The sequence below is a fragment of the Oncorhynchus clarkii genome, chromosome 31 (genome assembly GCF_045791955.1).
Source record: "Oncorhynchus clarkii lewisi isolate Uvic-CL-2024 chromosome 31, UVic_Ocla_1.0, whole genome shotgun sequence".
In the NCBI taxonomy this organism is placed as follows: domain Eukaryota; kingdom Metazoa; phylum Chordata; class Actinopteri; order Salmoniformes; family Salmonidae; genus Oncorhynchus; species Oncorhynchus clarkii.
The window spans coordinates 29,137,444-29,158,183 of record NC_092177.1 but is presented as its reverse complement, the minus strand read 5'-3'; the positions used below and the strand labels follow the sequence as shown (position 1 = coordinate 29,158,183).

General features: G+C 48.0%; 1 protein-coding gene across 7 annotated transcripts in view; it reads left to right on the top strand.

The window, feature by feature from the left end:
* The window catches only part of LOC139390500 (fibroblast growth factor 13-like), a 203,752-nt gene that overhangs the window by 141,299 nt on the left and 41,713 nt on the right, over positions 1–20,740 (top strand). The window contains exon 1 of one of the 7 annotated variants that reach the window (XM_071137637.1): positions 19,319–20,028. The exons of the other annotated variants lie outside the window; for them this stretch is intronic. Coding sequence (XP_070993738.1) covers positions 19,842–20,028 — 187 coding nt within the window. The 5' untranslated portion in view covers positions 19,319–19,841. Of the gene's footprint in view, positions 1–19,318; positions 20,029–20,740 lie in introns of those variants that run through there. 7 annotated transcript variants of the gene reach the window in all.

The window sequence follows — 20,740 nt, the reverse complement described above, 5'->3', positions numbered from 1 at the left end:
TTCCCCTCCACCCACACACCCAGCTACCCACACACCCAGATACCCACAGCCTAGCCCCCTCCACCCACACATCCCAGCTACCCACAGCCAAGCCCCGTCCACCCACACATACCAGATACCCACAGCCTAGCCCCCTCCACCCACACACCCCAGCTACCCACAGCCTAGCCCCCTCCACCCACACATCCCAGCTACCCACAGTCAAGCCCCCTCCACCCACACACACCCAGCAACTCACAGCCTATCCCCCTCCACCCACACACCCAGCTACCCACACACCCAGCTACCCACAGCCTAGCCCCCTCCACCCACACACCCAGATACCCACAGCCTAGCCCACTCCACCCACACACCCCAGCTACCCACAGCCTAGCCCCCTCCACCCACACATCCCAGCTACCCACAGCCTATTCCCCTCCACCCACACATCCCAGCTACCCACAGCCTAGCCCCCTCCACCCACACATCCCAGCTACCCACAGCCTATTCCCCTCCACCCACACATCCCAGCTACCCACAGCCTAGCCCCCTCCACCCACACATCCCAGCTACCCACAGCCTATTCCCCTCCACCCACACATCCCAGCTACCCACAGCCTAGCCCCCTCCACCCACACACCCAGCTACCCACACACCCAGCAACCCACAGCCTAGCCCCCTCCACCCACACATCCCAGCTACCCACAGCCTAGCCCTCTCCACCCACACATCCCAGCTACCCACAGCCAAGCCCCGTCCACCCACACATACCAGATACCCACAGCCTAGCCCCCTCCACCCACACACCCCAGCTACCCACAGCCTAGCCCCCTCCACCCACACACCCCTGCTACCCACAGCCTATCCCCCTCCACCCACACACCCAGCAACCCACAGCCTATCCCCATCCACCCACACACCCAGCAACCCACAGCATATCCCCCTCCACCCACACACCCAGCAACCCACATCATATCCCCCTCCACCCACACACCCAGCAACCCACAGCCTATTCCCCTCCACCCACACACCCAGCTACCCACACACCCAGATACCCACAGCCTAGCCCCCTCCACCCACACATCCCAGCTACCCACAGCCAAGCCCCGTCCACCCACACATACCAGATACCCACAGCCTAGCCCCCTCCACCCACACACCCCAGCGACCCACAGCCTAGCCCCCTCCACCCACACATCCCAGCTACCCACAGTCAAGCCCCCTCCACCCACACACACCCAGCAACCCACAGCCTATCCCCCTCCACCCACACATCCCAGCTACCCACAGCCTAGCCCCCTCCACCCACACATCCCAGCTACCCACAGCCTATTCCCCTCCACCCACACATCCCAGCTACCCACAGCCTAGCCCCCTCCACCCACACATCCCAGCTACCCACAGCCTAGCCCCCTCCACCCACACACCCAGATACCCACAGCCTAGCCCTCTCCACCCACACATCCCAGCTACCCACAGCCAAGCCCCCTCCACCCACACACCAGATACCCACAGCCTAGCCCCCTCCACCCACACACCCCAGCTACACACAGCCTATTCCCCTCCACCCACACACCCCAGCTACCCACAGCCTATCCCCCTCCACCCACACACCCAGCAACCCACAGCCTATCCCCATCCACCCACACACCCAGCAACCCACAGCATATCCCCCTCCACCCACACACCCAGCAACCCACAGCATATCCCCCTCCACCCACACACCCAGCAACCCACAGCCTATTCCCCTCCACCCACACACCCAGCTACCCACACACCCAGATACCCACAGCCTAGCCCCCTCCACCCACACATCCCAGCTACCCACAGCCAAGCCCCGTCCACCCACACATACCAGATACCCACAGCCTAGCCCCCTCCACCCACACACCCCAGCTACCCACAGCCTAGCCCCCTCCACCCACACATCCCAGCTACCCACAGTCAAGCCCCCTCCACCCACACACACCCAGCAACTCACAGCCTATCCCCCTCCACCCACACACCCAGCTACCCACACACCCAGCTACCCACAGCCTAGCCCCCTCCACCCACACACCCAGATACCCACAGCCTAGCCCACTCCACCCACACACCCAGCTACCCACAGCCTAGCCCCCTCCACCCACACATCCCAGCTACCCACAGCCTATTCCCCTCCACCCACACATCCCAGCTACCCACAGCCTAGCCCCCTCCACCCACACATCCCAGCTACCCACAGCCTATTCCCCTCCACCCACACATCCCAGCTACCCACAGCCTAGCCCCCTCCACCCACACACCCAGCTACCCACACACCCAGCAACCCACAGCCTAGCCCCCTCCACCCACACATCCCAGCTACCCACAGCCTAGCCCGCTCCACCCACCCAGCCCAGCTACCCACAGCCAAGCCCCGTCCACCCACACATACCAGATACCCACAGCCTAGCCCCCTCCACCCACACACCCCAGCTACCCACAGCCTAGCCCCCTCCACCCACACATCCCAGCTACCCACAGTCAAGCCCCCTCCACCCACACACACCCAGCAACCCACAGCCTATCCCCCTCCACCCACACACCCAGCTACCCACACACCCAGCAACCCACAGCCTAGCCCCCTCCACCCACACATCCCAGCTACCCACAGTCAAGCCCCCTCCACCCACACACACCCAGCAACCCACAGCCTATCCCCCTCCACCCACACACCCAGCTACCCACACACCCAGCAACCCACAGCCTAGCCCCCTCCACCCACACACCCAGATACCCACAGCCTAGCCCACTCCACCCACACACCCCAGCTACCCACAGCCTAGCCCCCTCCACCCACACATCCCAGCTACCCACAGCCTATTCCCCTCCACCCACACATCCCAGCTACCCACAGCCTAGCCCCCTCCACCCACACATCCCAGCTACCCACAGCCTATTCCCCTCCACCCACACATCCCAGCTACCCACAGCCTAGCCCCCTCCACCCACACACCCAGCTACCCACACACCCAGCAACCCACAGCCTAGCCCCCTCCACCCACACATCCCAGCTACCCACAGCCTAGCCCTCTCCACCCTCACACCCCAGCTACCCACAGCCTAGCCCCCTCCACCCACACATCCCAGCTACCCACAGCCAAGCCCCCTCCACCCACACACCCCAGCTACCCACAGCCTAGCGCCCTCCACCCACACACCCCAACTACCCACAGCCTATCCCCCTCCACCCACACTCCCAGCAACCCACAGCCTATCCCCCTCCACCCCTCCACCCACACACGCAGCTACCCACACACCCAGCTACCCACACACCCAGCTACCCACAGCCTAGCCCCCTCCACCCACACACCCCAGCTACCCACAGCCTATCCCCCTCCACCCACACACCCCAGCTACCCACAGCCTAGCCCCCTCCACCCACACACCCCAGCTACCCACAGCCTAGCCCCCTCCACCCACACATCCCAGCTACCCACAGCCTATTCCCTCCACCCACACACCCAGCTACCCACATACCCAGCTACCCACAGCCTAGCCCCCTCCACCCACACACCCCAGCTACCCACAGCCTATCCCCCTCCACCCAAACACCCAGATACCCACAGCCTAAGCCCCCTCCACCCACACATCCCAGCTACCAACAGCCAAGCCCCCTCCACCCACACACACCAAATACCCACAGCCTAGCCCCCTCCACCCACACACCCAGCAACCCACAGCCTATCCCCTCCACCCACACATCCTAGCTACCCACAGCCTAGCACCCTCCACCCACACACCCAGCAACCCACAGCCTATCCCCCTCCACCCACACATCCTAGCTACCCACAGCCTAGCCCCCTCCACCCACACACCCAGCAACCCACAGCCTATCCCCTCCACCCACACATCCTAGCTACCCACAGCCTATCCCCCTCCACCCACACATCCTAGCTACCCACAGCCTAGCCCCCTCCACCCACACACCCCAGCAACCACAGCTCTGGGACAGTGCTGGTCAGAAAAAAAACTAGCTGTTTGTTCTGATATTTCTTTATTTCTTTATTTTTCTGGATTATGCGTGTATTGTTTTTTATAGTTATTTTCCCCAGCTATTACTACACTGTTGGATCTAGAAACACAAGCATTTCGCTGCACCTGCGATAACATCTGGACATCTGTGTACGCGACCAATACACTTTGATTTGATTTGACCATGCTCACCCCTTCAGACCCAGATCCCTATGGCAACCATTCATGTCAGCCCCCTAATCCAGTGGCTGGACACATAATGAGACATCACACATTACATCACATCAGGCTGCTCTGACACTACACTCTAGCAGCTGTCCTTCAGTGCATAGTACACACACATACACACACACACACACACACACACACACACACACACAGCAACACCCTCCCACAACAACACCCTCCCACCCAAATCAGACAGAAGAAACAGATTTAGACCCACAGGGGCAGATTCCATCACCTCCATGGCTTTCTCTTTTCTCCCTCCCGGTGTTGACGTGATAGCATAGCGCGTACTGTAGCAGAGCTATGTATGGCGCCGTGGTGGAAACACGGGGCATGTGTTCTCGCCTCTGCTCTGTGGGCGTTCCTTATGGGCTGCTTCAGATGCGTGTTGTGGGTGATGTAATGAGCAGGCAATCCGCAAGGCAAGCAGGGAGGCAGGCAGTCAGTAGCACTGATCACTGATCACCCGCAAATCAGAGCTGGTTGTTCTCATCCATGGTTAGTCTGTCTCTAGGTCTGCCAGAACATTGGTCTAATATCCTCCCAGCATGTTATTGCCTCACCAGGGTAAACGTCACTGATCCTGGATCAGGTTTGGAGAGTAGAGGTCATTCCTAGAGATCCAGCCAGAGCTTCTCTCCCATTTTTTGTCTGATCTAAATTCTATATTTGATCTCGTGTTATTTACGTTATCCCTACACATAACCTAGCTCATGGGAGCTAGCGCTTGTTATGGCAGCTGCTTTTTACATGGGATCGAATGGCACCACTTCCAATCCAAAACAACACCCAATCCCGAACTGAGGTTGGCGATTTAAGTTGTGGTAATATGATGCTCGTGGACAGGGGTCCATAATCACATGAACTGATTCCTCGTCATCCTGGGGCGCTCAGAGAAATCTCCCAATACGATTATGGCGTAACCCCCTGACTCAGTACATACCACTGGGACTAGGGGGCTCTAGGGGTGCTAACAAGGGGAGCTCTGCTAACCCCGGGGGCTGTAGGTGTTAATGTGCCCTGAGGCCCCTAGGCTCTCCCTCTCTGTCTCTCAGGCTGTGGGGATCTTTCTCAGTTTCGACTGTGCTGATTTGACTGTTATGGAGAGTGCTGATTTGATCTCTCTTCGTGACTTTATTAATGCCTAAGGATGCTTTGAGAAACTAGACCTTAATGCTTTTATTGTATCCAAACATCACGCCACCTGAAGCTAATAGACTGCCGCATTTTTTAAAACATTTTGAGACAGAGAGGGGGGAGTGGGGCGGCATTCGAAAAGGAAGAATGAAAGGAATTTCTATTTGCTATTTACCCTTGAACCTCCCATTCAGAGAGCCATGGTAGTGTCTCGCTGCCCGATCGTCTGCCGAGTCAAGCCGCGGCCGGGCCAGCTCTCTGCGCAAACTGCGTACCCCCTCCCAAATGTTACATAATCAAACAGTAGCCATCTCTAATGAGACTGTGACTCTGAAACGTCTGTAAATCCTAGTTTGTTGGCTCGGTGAATTGAGACCAGAGACAGACAGGATGAGATTCACTGATCTCAAGGCCAGAGTGTGATGTGAACAGCTCTCCTTAATACACATCTCTACGTCCCTCCCTGACTCACTCTGAAAGAGATAGATAGAGAGGATGATACAGTAGTAGGACAGAGGGACAGACAGACGGACGGACGGATGGAGAGCGGGAGAATTAGAGGGAGGGGCATCAATGTATTCCTCCACTGCAGCAAAGGTGTGTCAGGTTGCTGAGCCCCCCTCTCCCCACCTCAAAAGATCTGATAGGACTGTAAACAGGAGGCTGGGAGGAGTCTGGGAGGCCCAGGCAGAAACGAATCACAGCAGAGATGAAGGCTGAGCTGCCCTGAATCAACTTAATCCATTCCCGCACATTTAGCCTACTCCACAGGCATTGACGTTGTACTCTGTTCGCGTCACAACAGGAAGAGGAAGGAGGGAGGTAACGACACCCTACTTTTTGAGTTTTTTGGATCGTACTCCCAAATTAGTGGTAAAAAAGTCCCATGAATAATTGATCTACACAAGCAGCACAGAGTAGCAATCAAAATCTGCTGTCCTGCCTGTTAGACGAGTCTGCTTGCCCTTTCTGGAGAGAGTATCTACAACATCTGCAACAGATTTGGGCCTTGGTAAAACCTAACATTACAACTGACTAAGGCTTGATTTTACAAATTCTACACCTTGCACTCCATGCAAAGTAATACAGTCTTTGCTGCTTACTGTAGGTCACAGCTACCTAGCACTGCTGAGATTTGCCCCATATACATACTGTGTCACAACTACTCACAACATGTTATGCACTGCAGTGCTAGCTAGCTGTAGCTTATGGTTTCAGTACTAGATTAATTTGACTGGGTGGGCAACATGTCAGTTCATGCTGCAAGAGGTTGGAGGATGTGTAAGTCTATGGAACGGGGTGAGAACCTCCTAGGTTTTGTATAGAAGTCAATGTACCCAGAGGAGGACGGAAGCTAGCTGTCCTCCGGCTACATCATGGTGATACCCTACAGAGTGCTTTTGAGGCTACTGTAGACCTTCAATGCAAAACAGTGCGTTTTAATAACATGTTTGGTGACGTGAATATATTAAGTACAGTTTTACCTAAAAATTATAACTATTTTTGTTTCACTATTTTTATTTTCATGAAACTCACTGAGGAGGATGGTCCTCCCCTTCCTCCTCCAAGGAGCCTCCACTGCCACACACACACAGTATGTCCAGTGATCACACTTCCTCACAAACTGCACAGAGAGCAGCAGGCTCAGTTCCGTCCATCCCCCGGTGCTCTCATCCTCTGATCTAGAGTCAGTCGTCATGGCAGAGTTATGCCAGCACTCCGTGCCATGCTGCCAAGACAGGCAGAAAGATACCCGACACCTCCCGACACCTACTCCAGGAAACATATTAGGAGCGTGGGAATTTAGAATTCCAAACTGCATGCCCAAGCAAAATGTATTTATTCCTCTTACCTAGTCACACCAGCGTGCCAGAAAAAACTTCCCCAGCTATTTAAAACCAGAGGAAGTAGAGGTGAGCAGGGTTCTTTTGGACCAGTGTGGCCTGGTGGGGGCTAAGATTAGCATGTAGCAGCTGGTAGCATGATCAGTAGCAAGGGGATTGACAGATGGGCTAACACTGTGACTTCCTTCTAACAGAACAGATCTCTCATCATGGCTAGATTTCATTCCTATCCTTCTGGCCTCATTCACTTCCCTTTAAAAATCTGAGCTGACTGAATAGGTGTGACTTCAGCTATGAAGCCTTCATCAAGTCAGTCCCGTAAGATCTGTGAGAGGGTGAGCCAGGACAGTGGAGGATGCAATTTTCGGGAATGAAACCCAGCCCTGACCTGTAGTCCTCTAGGGGTGGGTCTATATCCGCTATGCTGTGTCTCCTTCACCCAGTAGACTTGTCAGTCTGACCCGGCCAGAGCATGAGTATCAAAGCCCTATCTACATCCCATTACCAGCTTTATGGGTCTGGCTGGCTGGATGGTTTGCTGGTTGGCTGGCTGGTTGGCTAGCTGGCTAGTCGGCTGATTGGCTGGCTGACTGATTGGCTGGTTGGCTGGCAGGCAGTAGAATGTAGGCCAGCATCACTTCACACTTCCTGGCCTGCTTAACCATGCTCCTCCCTGTCAGGACTGAACTGCATTATTCATAAAGACTGTCTGCCCATGCAGAAGGCCAGACCTTCATTATTTTTGCAGTAACTACTTCCACTCAACTCCTTTGTGTGTGTGCATATGTGTGTGCGTGTGTGCGTGTGCTGTACAATCGTCCATTTTGGCAGTTCAGTGGCACAGGGATTTGATTTTCTTCTCCTGCCTCCTGTTTGTTTTCTCTGCTGCTGTAATTGAGGCATTTGTTGTCTTGACGATTGTCAGTTAGAACCTCATTATCAGATTTATCAGGGCTGGCTGCCTCCCTGTGTGTGTGTGTGTGTGTGTGTGTGTGTGTGTGTGTGTGTGTGTGTGTGTGTGTGTGTGTGTGTGTGTGTGTGTGTGTTATCAGGGCTGGCTGTCTCCCTGTGTGTGTGTTATCAGGGATGGCTGTCTCCGTGTGTGTGTGTGCGCGCGTGTGCGTGTGATGTGGTCCAATTCTCCTTTCTCTCCTCCTCAGTCAAATGATATAAGTAGGTTAGAATGTGACAGTGTGCAGTGGCTAACCCAGAAACAGACATCAACAGTGCCATGGCAACCTGATTGTGTAGAGTCTGAATGGCCTCATTGTGGGCTGTGGGAGTAGCTATGACCCTATGGCTACTGTATCTGTAATTATATACGAAGACCTATAGAATTACAGTCAATAGGTCTTACCGTAATCCTTCTAATTCTAGGGACCTCTCAGCCTCAGTACTATCTGTCTGTAGTATGACCCGCTCCCTGCTGTAATGTCGCCATACAGGCGGTCATGTTGACACGTTGCCCTTCAGAGGTGTCCTCTGCTTTTAAATGTGTTATTTATGCTCCTCGTGACCCTTCACTGAGCTGTCGATCATCGGGGCTTTTACACGCCCTCCTGCTCACCACATCCCTCACCTTTATTATAGTTTATCCATTTACCCACAACCCACTGGGGTAATACAGCCAGGGACCGGACGGGCATCTGCAGAGTTGAGTCACACACCACACCGCAGGTTTCATTTTCAATTTCCGTCAACAGAGGAAAAAAGGAAATAGACTTGACTCATTTTGGACATCAACATGATAATCCCTCGTCCATTGACATCATCTCATGAATGTTTCATCACTGATATTGAACGTTAAATAGACTCTTTTCCCATTCGCACATCATAGTGAGACAGAGGGGCAATGTCAGACATTGTCAATCAGGCTTTATTGGTGGTGGGTTGAAGAGAATGAGCTCAGTGTCTTCCAGGGCTCTTGGACTGTAGCTTTTAAGATGAATATCTCTCGTCTGGCCCTGCTGGTGAAATAGGGAGATGTCGTTAGAGGAAGGAGAGTAAAGCTGCCGTGGCCTGTGGTTCTCCGTTCGACTCGGTGTGTGTCATACAAATGAGCGCGTGTGTGTGTGTGTGTGTGTGTGTGTGTGTGTGTGTGTGTGTGTGTGTGTGTGTGTGTGTGTGTGCGTGCGACTCCTATTAGTCATTCAGGTCAGACCCGTCTTGGAGCTTTGCTATTTCACACACCGTTTGGTACCTCTGATTGAGATTTATCCACGTCATTACAAGGCACCCATCTCAAACACTGTGTGTATTACTAAGACTGTGTGCATAACTGTGTGTGTGTATTACTACAGCTGTGTGTGTATTGCTAAGAGACTGGAACCTGGCGGCATGTGTCACTGCTTTAGGCAGCTTAGGCTGGAAGGCAAATGCCGTTCATTGACGTGAATGCAGGTATATGAATTCATGATTGACATGAATGGAATCAAGGATTGCCATTTTGGAATACTTTAACATTTTGTTCTATGCAGTTATTTCGAATGGCGTTTCTCTTCATTATTTGTGGATGTGACAATTTGATAGGGAAGATGGAGACACCAAGGCTGTGGAACTAAATATCCTCTGTCTGTCTGATCAGCGTCACATCAAATCTTTTGAGGCGTGTGAATGAATATTAATAGTGGCTGAAGAGAATTCAAAGTCTCTGATCAATAGCCGTTTTTTCTCAGTTGAGTAGTCAGTCAGACAGCAATTTAGGCAGAACAACTCTGCTTTTAGTCTTTGGATAGCACCATGTGTTCTTATAATTAGTCTCCGTTGACGTCTAAGACTGTTGACGTCTGTTCCCCCACTCCTCTGAGGCAGAACACCCCATAATTACTCTGCCAGACTTGGATCTCCAAGTCTGCTAGGCAAAAGGTGAGGGGGCATATGGTAATAGCCAGGTATTAGATCTAGTCTGCTACTCTGCTTATTTCCTTTGTGCTTTAAGTGAGATGTAAGGCCTAGCTGCTACTGCACAGTGGTTTAATGAGGAAAGAGACTGGTATACAGTTTAGACAGTACTGAATTAATGTTGGATGTTGGATGGACTTCACAGCCCTTTGTTCCCATGTTTGCTATTTTTATGATGATTTTTATTTCTGAAATACCAGAAATGCCACTGTGGACAAATACAAACAAGTTCATATATATATAGACAAGGAGCTGCTCCTTTTGTTGGTAGTTGTGTAGTTCCCACGTGGGACCTCAGAGCTGCTTTTCTGCTTTGTCATTAGTCCCCACGGTGGAGCTAAGAACTGCTCTTCTGCTTTGTCATTAGTCCCCACGACGGAGCTCAGAGCTGCTCTTCTGCTTTGTCATTAGTCCCCACGGTGGAGCTAAGAACTGCTCTTCTGCTTTGTCATTAGTCCCCACGGTGGAGCTCAGAGCTGCTTTTCTGCTTTGTCATTAGTCCCCACGACGAAGCTCAGAGCTGCTCTTCTGCTTTGTCATTAGTCCCCACGGTGGAGCTAAGAACTGCTCTTCTGCTTTGTCATTAGTCCCCACGACGGAGCTCAGAGCTGCTCTTCTGCTTTGTCATTAGTCCCCACGGTGGAGCTAAGAACTGCTCTTCTGCTTTGTCATTAGTCCCCACGGTGGAGCTCAGAGCTGCTTTTCTGCTTTGTCATTAGTCCCCACGACGGAGCTCAGAGCTGCTCTTCTGCTTTGTCATTAGTCCCCACGGTAGAGCTAAGAACTGCTCTTCTGCTTTGTCATTAGTCCCCACGGTGGAGCTCAGACAGAGCTGCTCTTCTGCTTTGTCATTAGTCCCCACGGTAGAGCTAAGAACTGCTCTTCTGCTTTGTCATTAGTCCCCACGGTGGAGCTCAGAACTGCTCTTCTGCTTTGTCATTAGTCCCCACGGTGGAGCTCAGAGCTGCTCTTCTGCTTTGTCATTAGTCCCCACGGTAGAGCTAAGAACTGCTCTTCTGCTTTGTCATTAGTCTCCACGGTGGAGCTCAGACAGAGCTGCTCTTCTGCTTTGTCATTAGTCCCCACGGTAGAGCTAAGAACTGCTCTTCTGCTTTGTCTTTAGTCCCCACGGTGGAGCTTGGAGCTGCTCCCCAACATCATAGTCAATACCCTGGGGGTACCAGTCCCAGTCACGATAGTCCATATGCTGCTGCAGTCAGTCCTCCAGGCCCTGGAGGGCAGCAGAGAGCTCTGAGGCTGTCACCCCAGCCCCGTGGCCCAGCCTTTCAGCCACAACTAGGATCCAGCTCTTCTCCTCACAGAGCCTTGAGGAAGGGTCTTGTCTCTTGTAATACCCCTTCCCCCATCCCCATAACAATCACACATGCTCAGGTGGACAGTCTCCATAGCAACGCTGGTTGTCGTCATGGCAGTGGTGGCCTAGTCTACTGTGCTGCAACATGGATGATGTAGCTGTTGTTTACCAGCAGAACCAACTAACTGTAAGCACTCAGAGGCCTGCAGCAATGCAGTGTAGAACTGCCTCATTTGTTACCATATAACGTTATTAATTAGAGATTATGCCTTATTGTTCTCCATCCATGGGAGGTCCTTTCTTTGAGCCAGAACTATACCAAGGAAGCTCTTGCACTGAGCTCAGTGTTTTGAAATGCAATGATATAGATAACATTCCAAAATGTACTTTTAAGGAATTTCAATGTACTTTCAGGATGCTACCAATCATATTTTTGATGCTTTGCCCTCTATCAGGTTTAAGCCTCTCACTATAATCAATGCCTGTCCCCCAAGTTCTGCCTAACCTCTCAATCCCAAATTAGAAATTCATTAACAATGATTTAACTTGATAGACTGGTGCCATTAATAGGAGACAGATCCAAAAAATTACTACTGTCTACAGAGGTCATTATGGCTGCGTTTACACAGGCAGCCCAATTCTGATATTTTCTTCATTAATCGGGCATTTTGACCAATCACATCAGATCTAATCACATCAGATCTTTTTACATCAGATATTTTTCAGAGCTGATCTGTTTAAAGACCAATTTGTGAAAAAAAAGATCAGAATTGGGCTGCCTGTGTAAACGCAGCCCAAGGTTCACACTCTTCGGAGCACATCCCATATCTCGTGGCACTCCGTAACACAGTACCCCTAGCGGGTAGAAGATGTAACAGCACCCGCTCTCTGAGGAATCAATGATATCATTGTTTACTGGCAGAGTGACGGAGGCAGGCTGTGTGGTGCTGTCTGAAATATCCTTGTTCACAGCGTGAGCAGCACAACTCGCCGGGATCGTCGCGCTCCATCTGTGTGCCTTTGTATGGCAGCAGGCGGCACAATAGTACCCTGGCCTACGCAGTCACTGTCAACCTGGCACACACTTCACACCCATCCTGTATACAAAACATACACAACACCAATGGTTCGGCACTCCAATACATCTAGCTTCAGCATTCTTGTCTCTCTCCATTGATCTATATTGCTGATTGTGCTCACAGCTTGGAGTTAGTACTGGTTTGCCTTTTATGGCACTGATAGTATTGACGCAATGCTGACTGTGTATGTTGCTCTAATAGCTAGTGTAATCGCCTGTGTGTTGTACTGGACTTTAGGTTGTCCATGGAGGCTCTCCTCCCCCTCTTGTGAGGCTGTGGCTGGGAGAGAAGTAAGAAGAACAGCGATGGTAACAGTAATGAATGGAACCCTGGCAGGCTGGCACACTGCAGGTCACACAGACTTGGTTTGCAAACACATACAGGCAAACACACGCATGAACACATGCCCACACACGCACGCTTCAGCCCTGAGAAGCAGGGCGACCATCTCTCTCTTTCTCGCCACTCACATCCAAAGTTGAAAACCTATGCCATGAGCACATTATTACCGGAGAGCAAGGTATCTGTAGTCCATCTAATCACAGCAGCAGCCAGCTTACCAGTTGAGTTAGACACATGCTTATGCCACACTCAGACAAAGACAGGCATGATTGAAGGTACACATAGATAGACACTTCCCCAGCATCTCTTGTGATGTTCTATTGTGCTTGTGTACTGCAGCCCTCCTCTCCTCAGTTGCCATGTCGTCACTGATACAGTCCCTTTGACTGATGGTCTCAGCTTATCCACAGTGGATCTGAGACACAGACTGTTGTAGTAGAACATGGGGGTCTGCCTCTTGTCCTTGTTGGGGGCCACTTCTCCTATGTCAGGATTATTGATGGGCAGTGCATGGGACAGATGGCATGGTTTTATAGAGATTGATGCATACAGCACATACCTACCTACCTACAGATGTAGGATCTTAATTTGATCTCACTGCTGCAGGAGAACTTTCCTGCAATGCAGAACGTTTCAAACTTGTAGTGTATTTCAGACGTATTAATAAAGCTTCTGAAGGTTGTAATTTTCACTTTGAAATGTCAGACATACATATAGTTCCTTCAAGAAGCATTAACACCCCTTGACTTTATCCACATGTTGATGTATTACAGCCTGAATTTAAAATGGATTACCTTTCAATTTTGTGTCACTGGCCTACACACAATACCCCATACTGTCAAAGTGGAATTATGTTTTAGACATTTTTACAAATGAAGAAAAAATGTAACGCTTAAATGTCTTGAGTAAATAAGTATTCAACCCCTTTCTTATGGCAAGCCGTAAATAAGTATTCAACCCCTTTCTTATGGCAAGCCGTAAATAAGTATTCAACCCCTTTCTTATGGCAAGCCGTAAATAAGTTCGGGAGTAAATATTTGCTGAACAAGTCCCATAATACGTTGCATGCACTCACTCTGTGTGCAATAATAGTGTTTAACATGATTTTTGAATGACTACCTCATCTCTGTACCCCACACATAGAATCATCTGTAAGGTCAGTCTAGCTGTGAACTCCAAACACAGATTCAACCACAAAGACCAAAGAGGTTTTACAATGACTCACCAAGAAGAACATTGGGAGATGGGTAAAATAAATCAGACATTGAATATCTTTTAGAGCCTGATGGTTATTAATTACACTTTAGATGGTGTATCAATATACCCAGTCACTACAAAGATACAGGCGTCCTTTCTAACTCAGTTGCCTGAGAGGAAAGAAACCGCTCAGGGATTTCACCATGAGGCCAATGTTGACTTTAAAACAGTTACAGAGTTTAATGGATATGATAGGAGAAAACTGAGGATGGATCAACAACATTGTAGTTACTCCACAATACTAACCTAAATTACACAGTGAAAAGAAGGACATCTGTACACAATACAAATATTCCAAAACATGCATCCTGTTTGCAAAAAATAACTAAAGTAAAACTGAAAAAAATGTGGCAATGAAGTGAACTTTAAGTACTGAATACGAAGTTTTTTGTTTGGGGCAAATCCAAATCAACACATCACTGAGTACCACTCTTTATATTTTCAAGCATGGCGGTGGCTGCATCATGTTATTGGTATACTTGTCATCAGCAAGGACTAGGGAGTTGTTTAGGATTAAAAAAATAAAGAGAGAGCTAAGCGTAGGCAAAATCCTAGAGGAAAACACGTTTCAGTCTGCTTTCCAAAAGACACTGGGAGACAAATTCACCTTTCAGCAGGACAATAACCTTAAACACAGGGCCAAATATACACTGGAGTGGCCTACCAAGACAACATTGAATGTTCCTCAGTGACCAAGTTTCAGTTTTGACTTAAATTTGCTGGAGAATATACGGCAAGAATGAAAAATGGCTGTCTAGCAATTGTCAACAACCAACTTGACAGAGCTTTAAAAATATTGAAAAGAATGAAGTGCAAATATTGCACAATCCAGGTGTGCAAAGCTCTTAGAAATTTACTCAGAAAGACTTACAGCTTTAATCCCTGCCAAAGGTGATTCCTACAAGTACTGACTCAGGGGTGAATAATTATATAAATTAGATATTTCTGTATTTCACTTTAAATACATTTGCAAAAAATGTCAAAGACATGTTTTCACTTTGTCAATTGTGTGTAGATGGTAATATTATTTTGTATTTAATCCTTTTTGAATTCAAGCTGTAACAACAAAATGTGGAATAAGTCAAGGGGTATGAATACTTTCTGAAGGCTCTGTACATACATACATACATATTTATGAGGTGAATTTAGTGTCAGTATATGTCCCATCATACTGTACCATAGAGAGGGTCCTGATCACTCCCACCTATTTAAGGAACGTAGTCCCTTGAGTCCATCATCAGCTTGATGCGTTCTGGCTCACGACAGTAGAGGAGAAAACGAATGCATCCACTTCCGTTGTGGATCAATATCGTGACATATCAACCCTTTTATGTACAAATATCCCTATCTAATGTTTCTGACCTTCAAAAAAACCTATAGAATACATGTAGAATTGCTAAGGGCAAATCGTGGTCCCCTTCAACAAATCATATTGTTAACTTTTAGTAAATGTGTATGCCCACTAATGTTTCTTCTCTCATGATCTGTAGTTACTAGTGTATATCAAGGTAAAAATCTGTCGTTCTGCCCCTGAGCAAGGCAGTTAATCCAATGTTCCCCCGGCACTGAAGCTATGCCGAAACCGTGGAAGTTGACTATGGCAGCCCCCCGCACCTCTTTGATTCAGAGGGGTTGGGGTAAATGTGGAAGACACATTTCAGTTGAAGTCAATTCAGTTGTACAATTGACTAGGTATCTCCCTTTCCCTGCACTTTGCATTTTTTGCAAGGCCTCAACAAAGTCCGTTTTTTGAAGTGCAGTCTGTTGGCTTCCGCAATGGCTAGTCCTCTAGCAATCGAAGTCTAGTCACTTGCGCCATCTAGTGTTCAATGCTGGCTAGGATCTGCCTCTAAGGTCTACAGTACAATATCACCACATTCACCACACTTCAGGCCTTCATATGTGGACCATTACAATGACTGATGCTTGTCTTGGAGAGTAATTTTCTTCTATACTTAATGTACTCTATTCAATCAGCGTTACAGATTCCGCAATAGAAATGTACAGGTCATTTCCGATTGATCCGACAGCGTTTACCGTGAATGCAGTCTCCGCTAAAGCGGGAGCAATGCCTTTAATATTCAATCACACTGTAAATCTGACCTTACGGAGTTTGAATAGAGCCCTAAGTAAAGTTCAGTAAACTATATTTCATATTTTATATCTGATTAGACATGGAAGATGGTTGTTTGCTATAAGAACGCTTGAATCGTATCTTTAAGTTGGCGTGATTAAACGATATTCTATGTTTGATTTCCCTTTGGCTTTGACAGTTTATGTGATAAAGCCATGTACAATGTGGAAGGCCACTGTTAATACTGTACCCGTTTTTAAATTCTGCGTATGTGTCCAGACAAACAGAGCTCCCATGTAAAAACCATCTGCTAATGCCTATTGTCATCTCCCGTTGATGTACGTCAATGCATTTCAGTCGAAAGTGGACAGGGCCTGCCTAACCGGTTTACCCGGCACATTAAAGGATCGTTTTCCATCCATTTTTTTTTGTTGTAATATGAGAGGAAACTATTCTCTGCCCTCGGCAGGAAGTATCTCAGCGAGCATTTTCGATCACTTTTCTTAATTTCTGACCCAGAGAGTACAGCAGTTTAGTGACTACACTCCGGATCAACAAGACCTCCAAATGCATCTTTAATGAGCATTTTAGAAAGTCATAATGGCATCTCACTAATGCTCGTCGGTTAATGATCTTCTGCATGCCCCGCCTCTACGCTTCTAACGTCTACGCCGATGACAGTTCTTTGAATTATCTGGTTTAAACTTTTGTAGCATCTTCTTGCTTTCATTCCAAGATCCGACGACTGTTTGCTCATATTGAGGACACTTTTCTTGGCTTCAGATATGCATCGAAGCAAGACTTTTCCCTTGAGAAAATCTGCGTCAGGTAGGCGGCTCTTCTCCTTTCCAAGTGTTTCTGCACATTTTATTTCAGTTTGTTTGGCTTCTAGAGATCTAGCCTACTTTCTGGTGCACATTGGATATTCTTATATTCCAATTTACTTTGTGTTTTGCTGCATGGTCTGTGGAGGAAGATGGTTGTTTTTTACTGTTGAGCACTGTGGAGAGGCAGAGGCGCACGCCCTCTTGTCGGAGCTATCCATGGTGCTGAAGTAAAGATGACCTCTGCGATAGAAGTTTACCGTTTATTATACGTAGGCTATGTATAAAACTTGATGAAGTTGATGGATAGAATTCGACATTTTACATATTGGTGCATATCAATTGTAACAAACATATCGGTTTGTTGAAAGATGATATATTCACAACAGATCACTCAGGTTGATATTATTGGATGATCAAGTTTGAAAAAGCATACCCTACCTAACTTTCTAGTAAAATATGTAGGCTGTTGTTATACTCTGGAGTCTTGAGTCTTTTCAGAAATCTGCTTTTAATATTGTCTATTCGCTATGACTGTAATCGATAGATTAATGATTGGGAAATAGTTTATTTCTATGTAATTGATCGTAACAGGTTTGTCTTTATTTTATGAACAAATCATTTTAAAAATGCAGGTCTTTGGCTTCTGCGTGTGGCAGTGTATGCAATGGCCTACTAATGTACAGCACTATTGATCTATGGATCATGTAAAGTTTGTGTACGGCAGCTTCAAATCTGGACTGTAGGTGGCACCCTTGTGGAGGCTTTGATTAGGATACGATGCACAGAGAGGAAACAGAGACGGTTTTAAAGGGAGGAATGGGAAGTATAGCTACTGCTGCTTCTTCAGGGAGTTATTGAAAGTAGCCTTGTCAGTGAGGGAGGTGCTGTCTCCTTACGTATGTTTGATCTAGCAGTTGATGCAATAGCAGGATATGACTCCTGTCTTGTTGTGAGGGAGTTTGTTCGATGACTATCCGTTTCACTGAGTTGCGTGCCATCGATTTTTGTTTTTTACTCCCACGTGTCAAATGTAGATAGATTGAATCAGGGGCGTGCGCTGTTATGTGTTGCTCTCATGTACTACCAGCTCTGCCTCACGTCAGAAGTAGACGTTCCTCCATGTTTCTCAAAGGTGACATGTCGTAGTTGTTCCAAACGTATGCGTATTATCATCAACATCCTCATATTGTTTTGTTGTAAATAACTGATACAAATATGTGTAGGTGGCCCTTAGTCTAGGACTAGGTTGAAGATAACAATATCTATAAAGTATATATTTTTGACCCAGCCGTCAGTGTAAGGCAAAGGCCAGACTACCATGGCAACACGCTGGTCAAAAATGTGGACACGAGCTTCCTGTTGTCGCCACATGCCCATCTCCTCAGCCCTCTCTAGGGACAGACAGGATGTGAAATATTGATGATGGCTCAGTTTCAACCCGAGACTAATTTACTCCATCGCCCTGTCTTGTTTTATGCCAGTGGCTGCTTTCAGAGTTTTTCTTCACATGAGTGTATATAGGTGGCAGAGGTAGCCCAATCCATCTTCGACTGTGTCAGGGCTTTCCCACATTCTGAGTCATTGGTCACCGTACCTCTCACTTGAGCACCACGGTCACGTTTGTTTGGGTGTCTGCAGTGAAGCAGGTGGGAGTGGGCAACATCTCAAGGCAGTGTCGTTGTCCAAGGTACTGCAGTGGAGTATGGGGATGCAGGTCGCCTTGCTTATCTCACACAATCATAATTAAAAGTGCTAAAATGATTGCAGGGACCATGGCTAATTGTATATTGACAATGCATGATAAGGAAAATGTGTTGTCTATTAATTAGTGTTGGCTACGGGATCTACTGCGAGTGATACGCTTTATGAGCAATTTCATCCCCAACTTTTTTGATAAATCTTTCTCATGCGTAATGGTTATGCCTAAAAGACATACTCATTTAATCGGTATTGAATAATTGAAGGGACACAGAGAGAGGGTACCAGAATATTCTCCTGCTCCCCTCCACCCCCACCCGGTTCCCCCCGCGCTAGTTCTGCGCCTGGTTAGGATGCTCCCTCGGAGCGCAGCAGTATAGCTTAGACTGTGTAATATGCACTGGGGTCTGATACTGTGTTTGTAGCGGTTTATTACATATGTCGTCTTGTTTGAACAAGAGAGGGAAAACAAATTTAATCTCTGTAATAATTAGTCTCTCTATCCTCTCCCGTCGCTCTATCTACTAAACCGGTTTAGTCCGTGCACTGTACTAGCAGCGCTTTGCCCGTGACGAGGGAGATTAACGACCTAAAAGATAAGAGGAAAACATCATCATTGGAAACGTTTTCTCTGCGTTTTCTAACAGGTGTTTTTCTGGCTGCGCATTAGCGCCGTCCACAACCACCTGCGTCTGCGCCACTCTTCATGTGCATGATCCCTTCTTTTGTGGGATGGTGCAAAACGGCTTTTAGGGAAACAGCTGCGCGTTAGTTATGATGCTGGAGAAATGCCACTATTTGTGCTGTACGAGAGTGGAACATGTGTCTCGTCATTTTTTGTTGAGGACTGTTTTTCCTTTCCGGAGATAAGATGCACCGTTACCGAGCTACGCCCAACAAAACCAACAGAAAAAATATCAACTTACAGAACATTTAATAGGCATCATTTTGAAGAAGAGTGGAGGTACTTTTTTATGCACTGACTGTATTTTGAATTTATTATATTTATTTCACAATTAACGAGCAGTGACTGCGCTTTGCATTTGAGGAATCTTTGGATGACCACTGCTGCTTGAGAAAGATTTCCAATAAAAAATTGAAAGGGGTAGAGGAGAACATTTTTCATAGTCTGGAAGTTTTCTCCGGAAAACCGTCAAACTGGCCATGGCTGCAGCGTTAGCCAGCTCCCTTATTCGGCAGAAAAGGCAGGCGAGGGAGCGGGAGAAATCTAATGCCTGCCGCTGCGTTAGCAGCCCGAACAAAACGAAGCCATGCGAGAAACCGAGCCGGCTGTCTATGTTCTCTCGGGTCAAACTCTTTGGCTCCAAGAAGAGGAGACGGAGGCGACCAGGTCTGTTTTGGGTATCACTAATTCCGTTAGACCATCACAATTCATACGTTTGATTTCTGTTGCCATTTCTTCAGTTTCATCATCACTTTCCCCAACTCTGCTCTGTGCACCAAATATCAGGGGCACTGGACAACCAAAGTGGCTATATAGGTATAGGAACAACATCAACATTTATACATGATTCGAATTGATACATATATATATATATTTTAAATATCCATAGAATGTTAATCAAAATCTAGAAATGCAGATTTATATCAAAGGAAAGACAGCTAGAAGGTCTCCCTATGGATGTGTATTTTAGTTCATGCACAAAAGTGTGACCTATGACATTTCAGACTGTTAATAACTACCTAAGTGATGTATTATATTGGTGCTTCATCCCTCAATGTCTGCTCATGTAATCCCATGTGGACCATTACAATAGAGCCAGCTAAACAGGATTAGAGCATAACACAAGCCCACTGCGGTCTTTAAATATCATTGCCATGCTTATGTCTGTTGTCTGAATCCACAATGAGCAAGCTTAAAAAAGACTATGCAGATATATTGCTTTGGTGTTACTACCATGGGACACGGGACGTACAGCAGGCACCCAAGCATTTGAATAGTTTTGTGTAATTTCACCAAGTTTAGAAAATGATGAAGGATATGTATACCTTTCTGAAGAATATGTCAAACACACTTTGTGAAGTTTAACACATCCTGTACA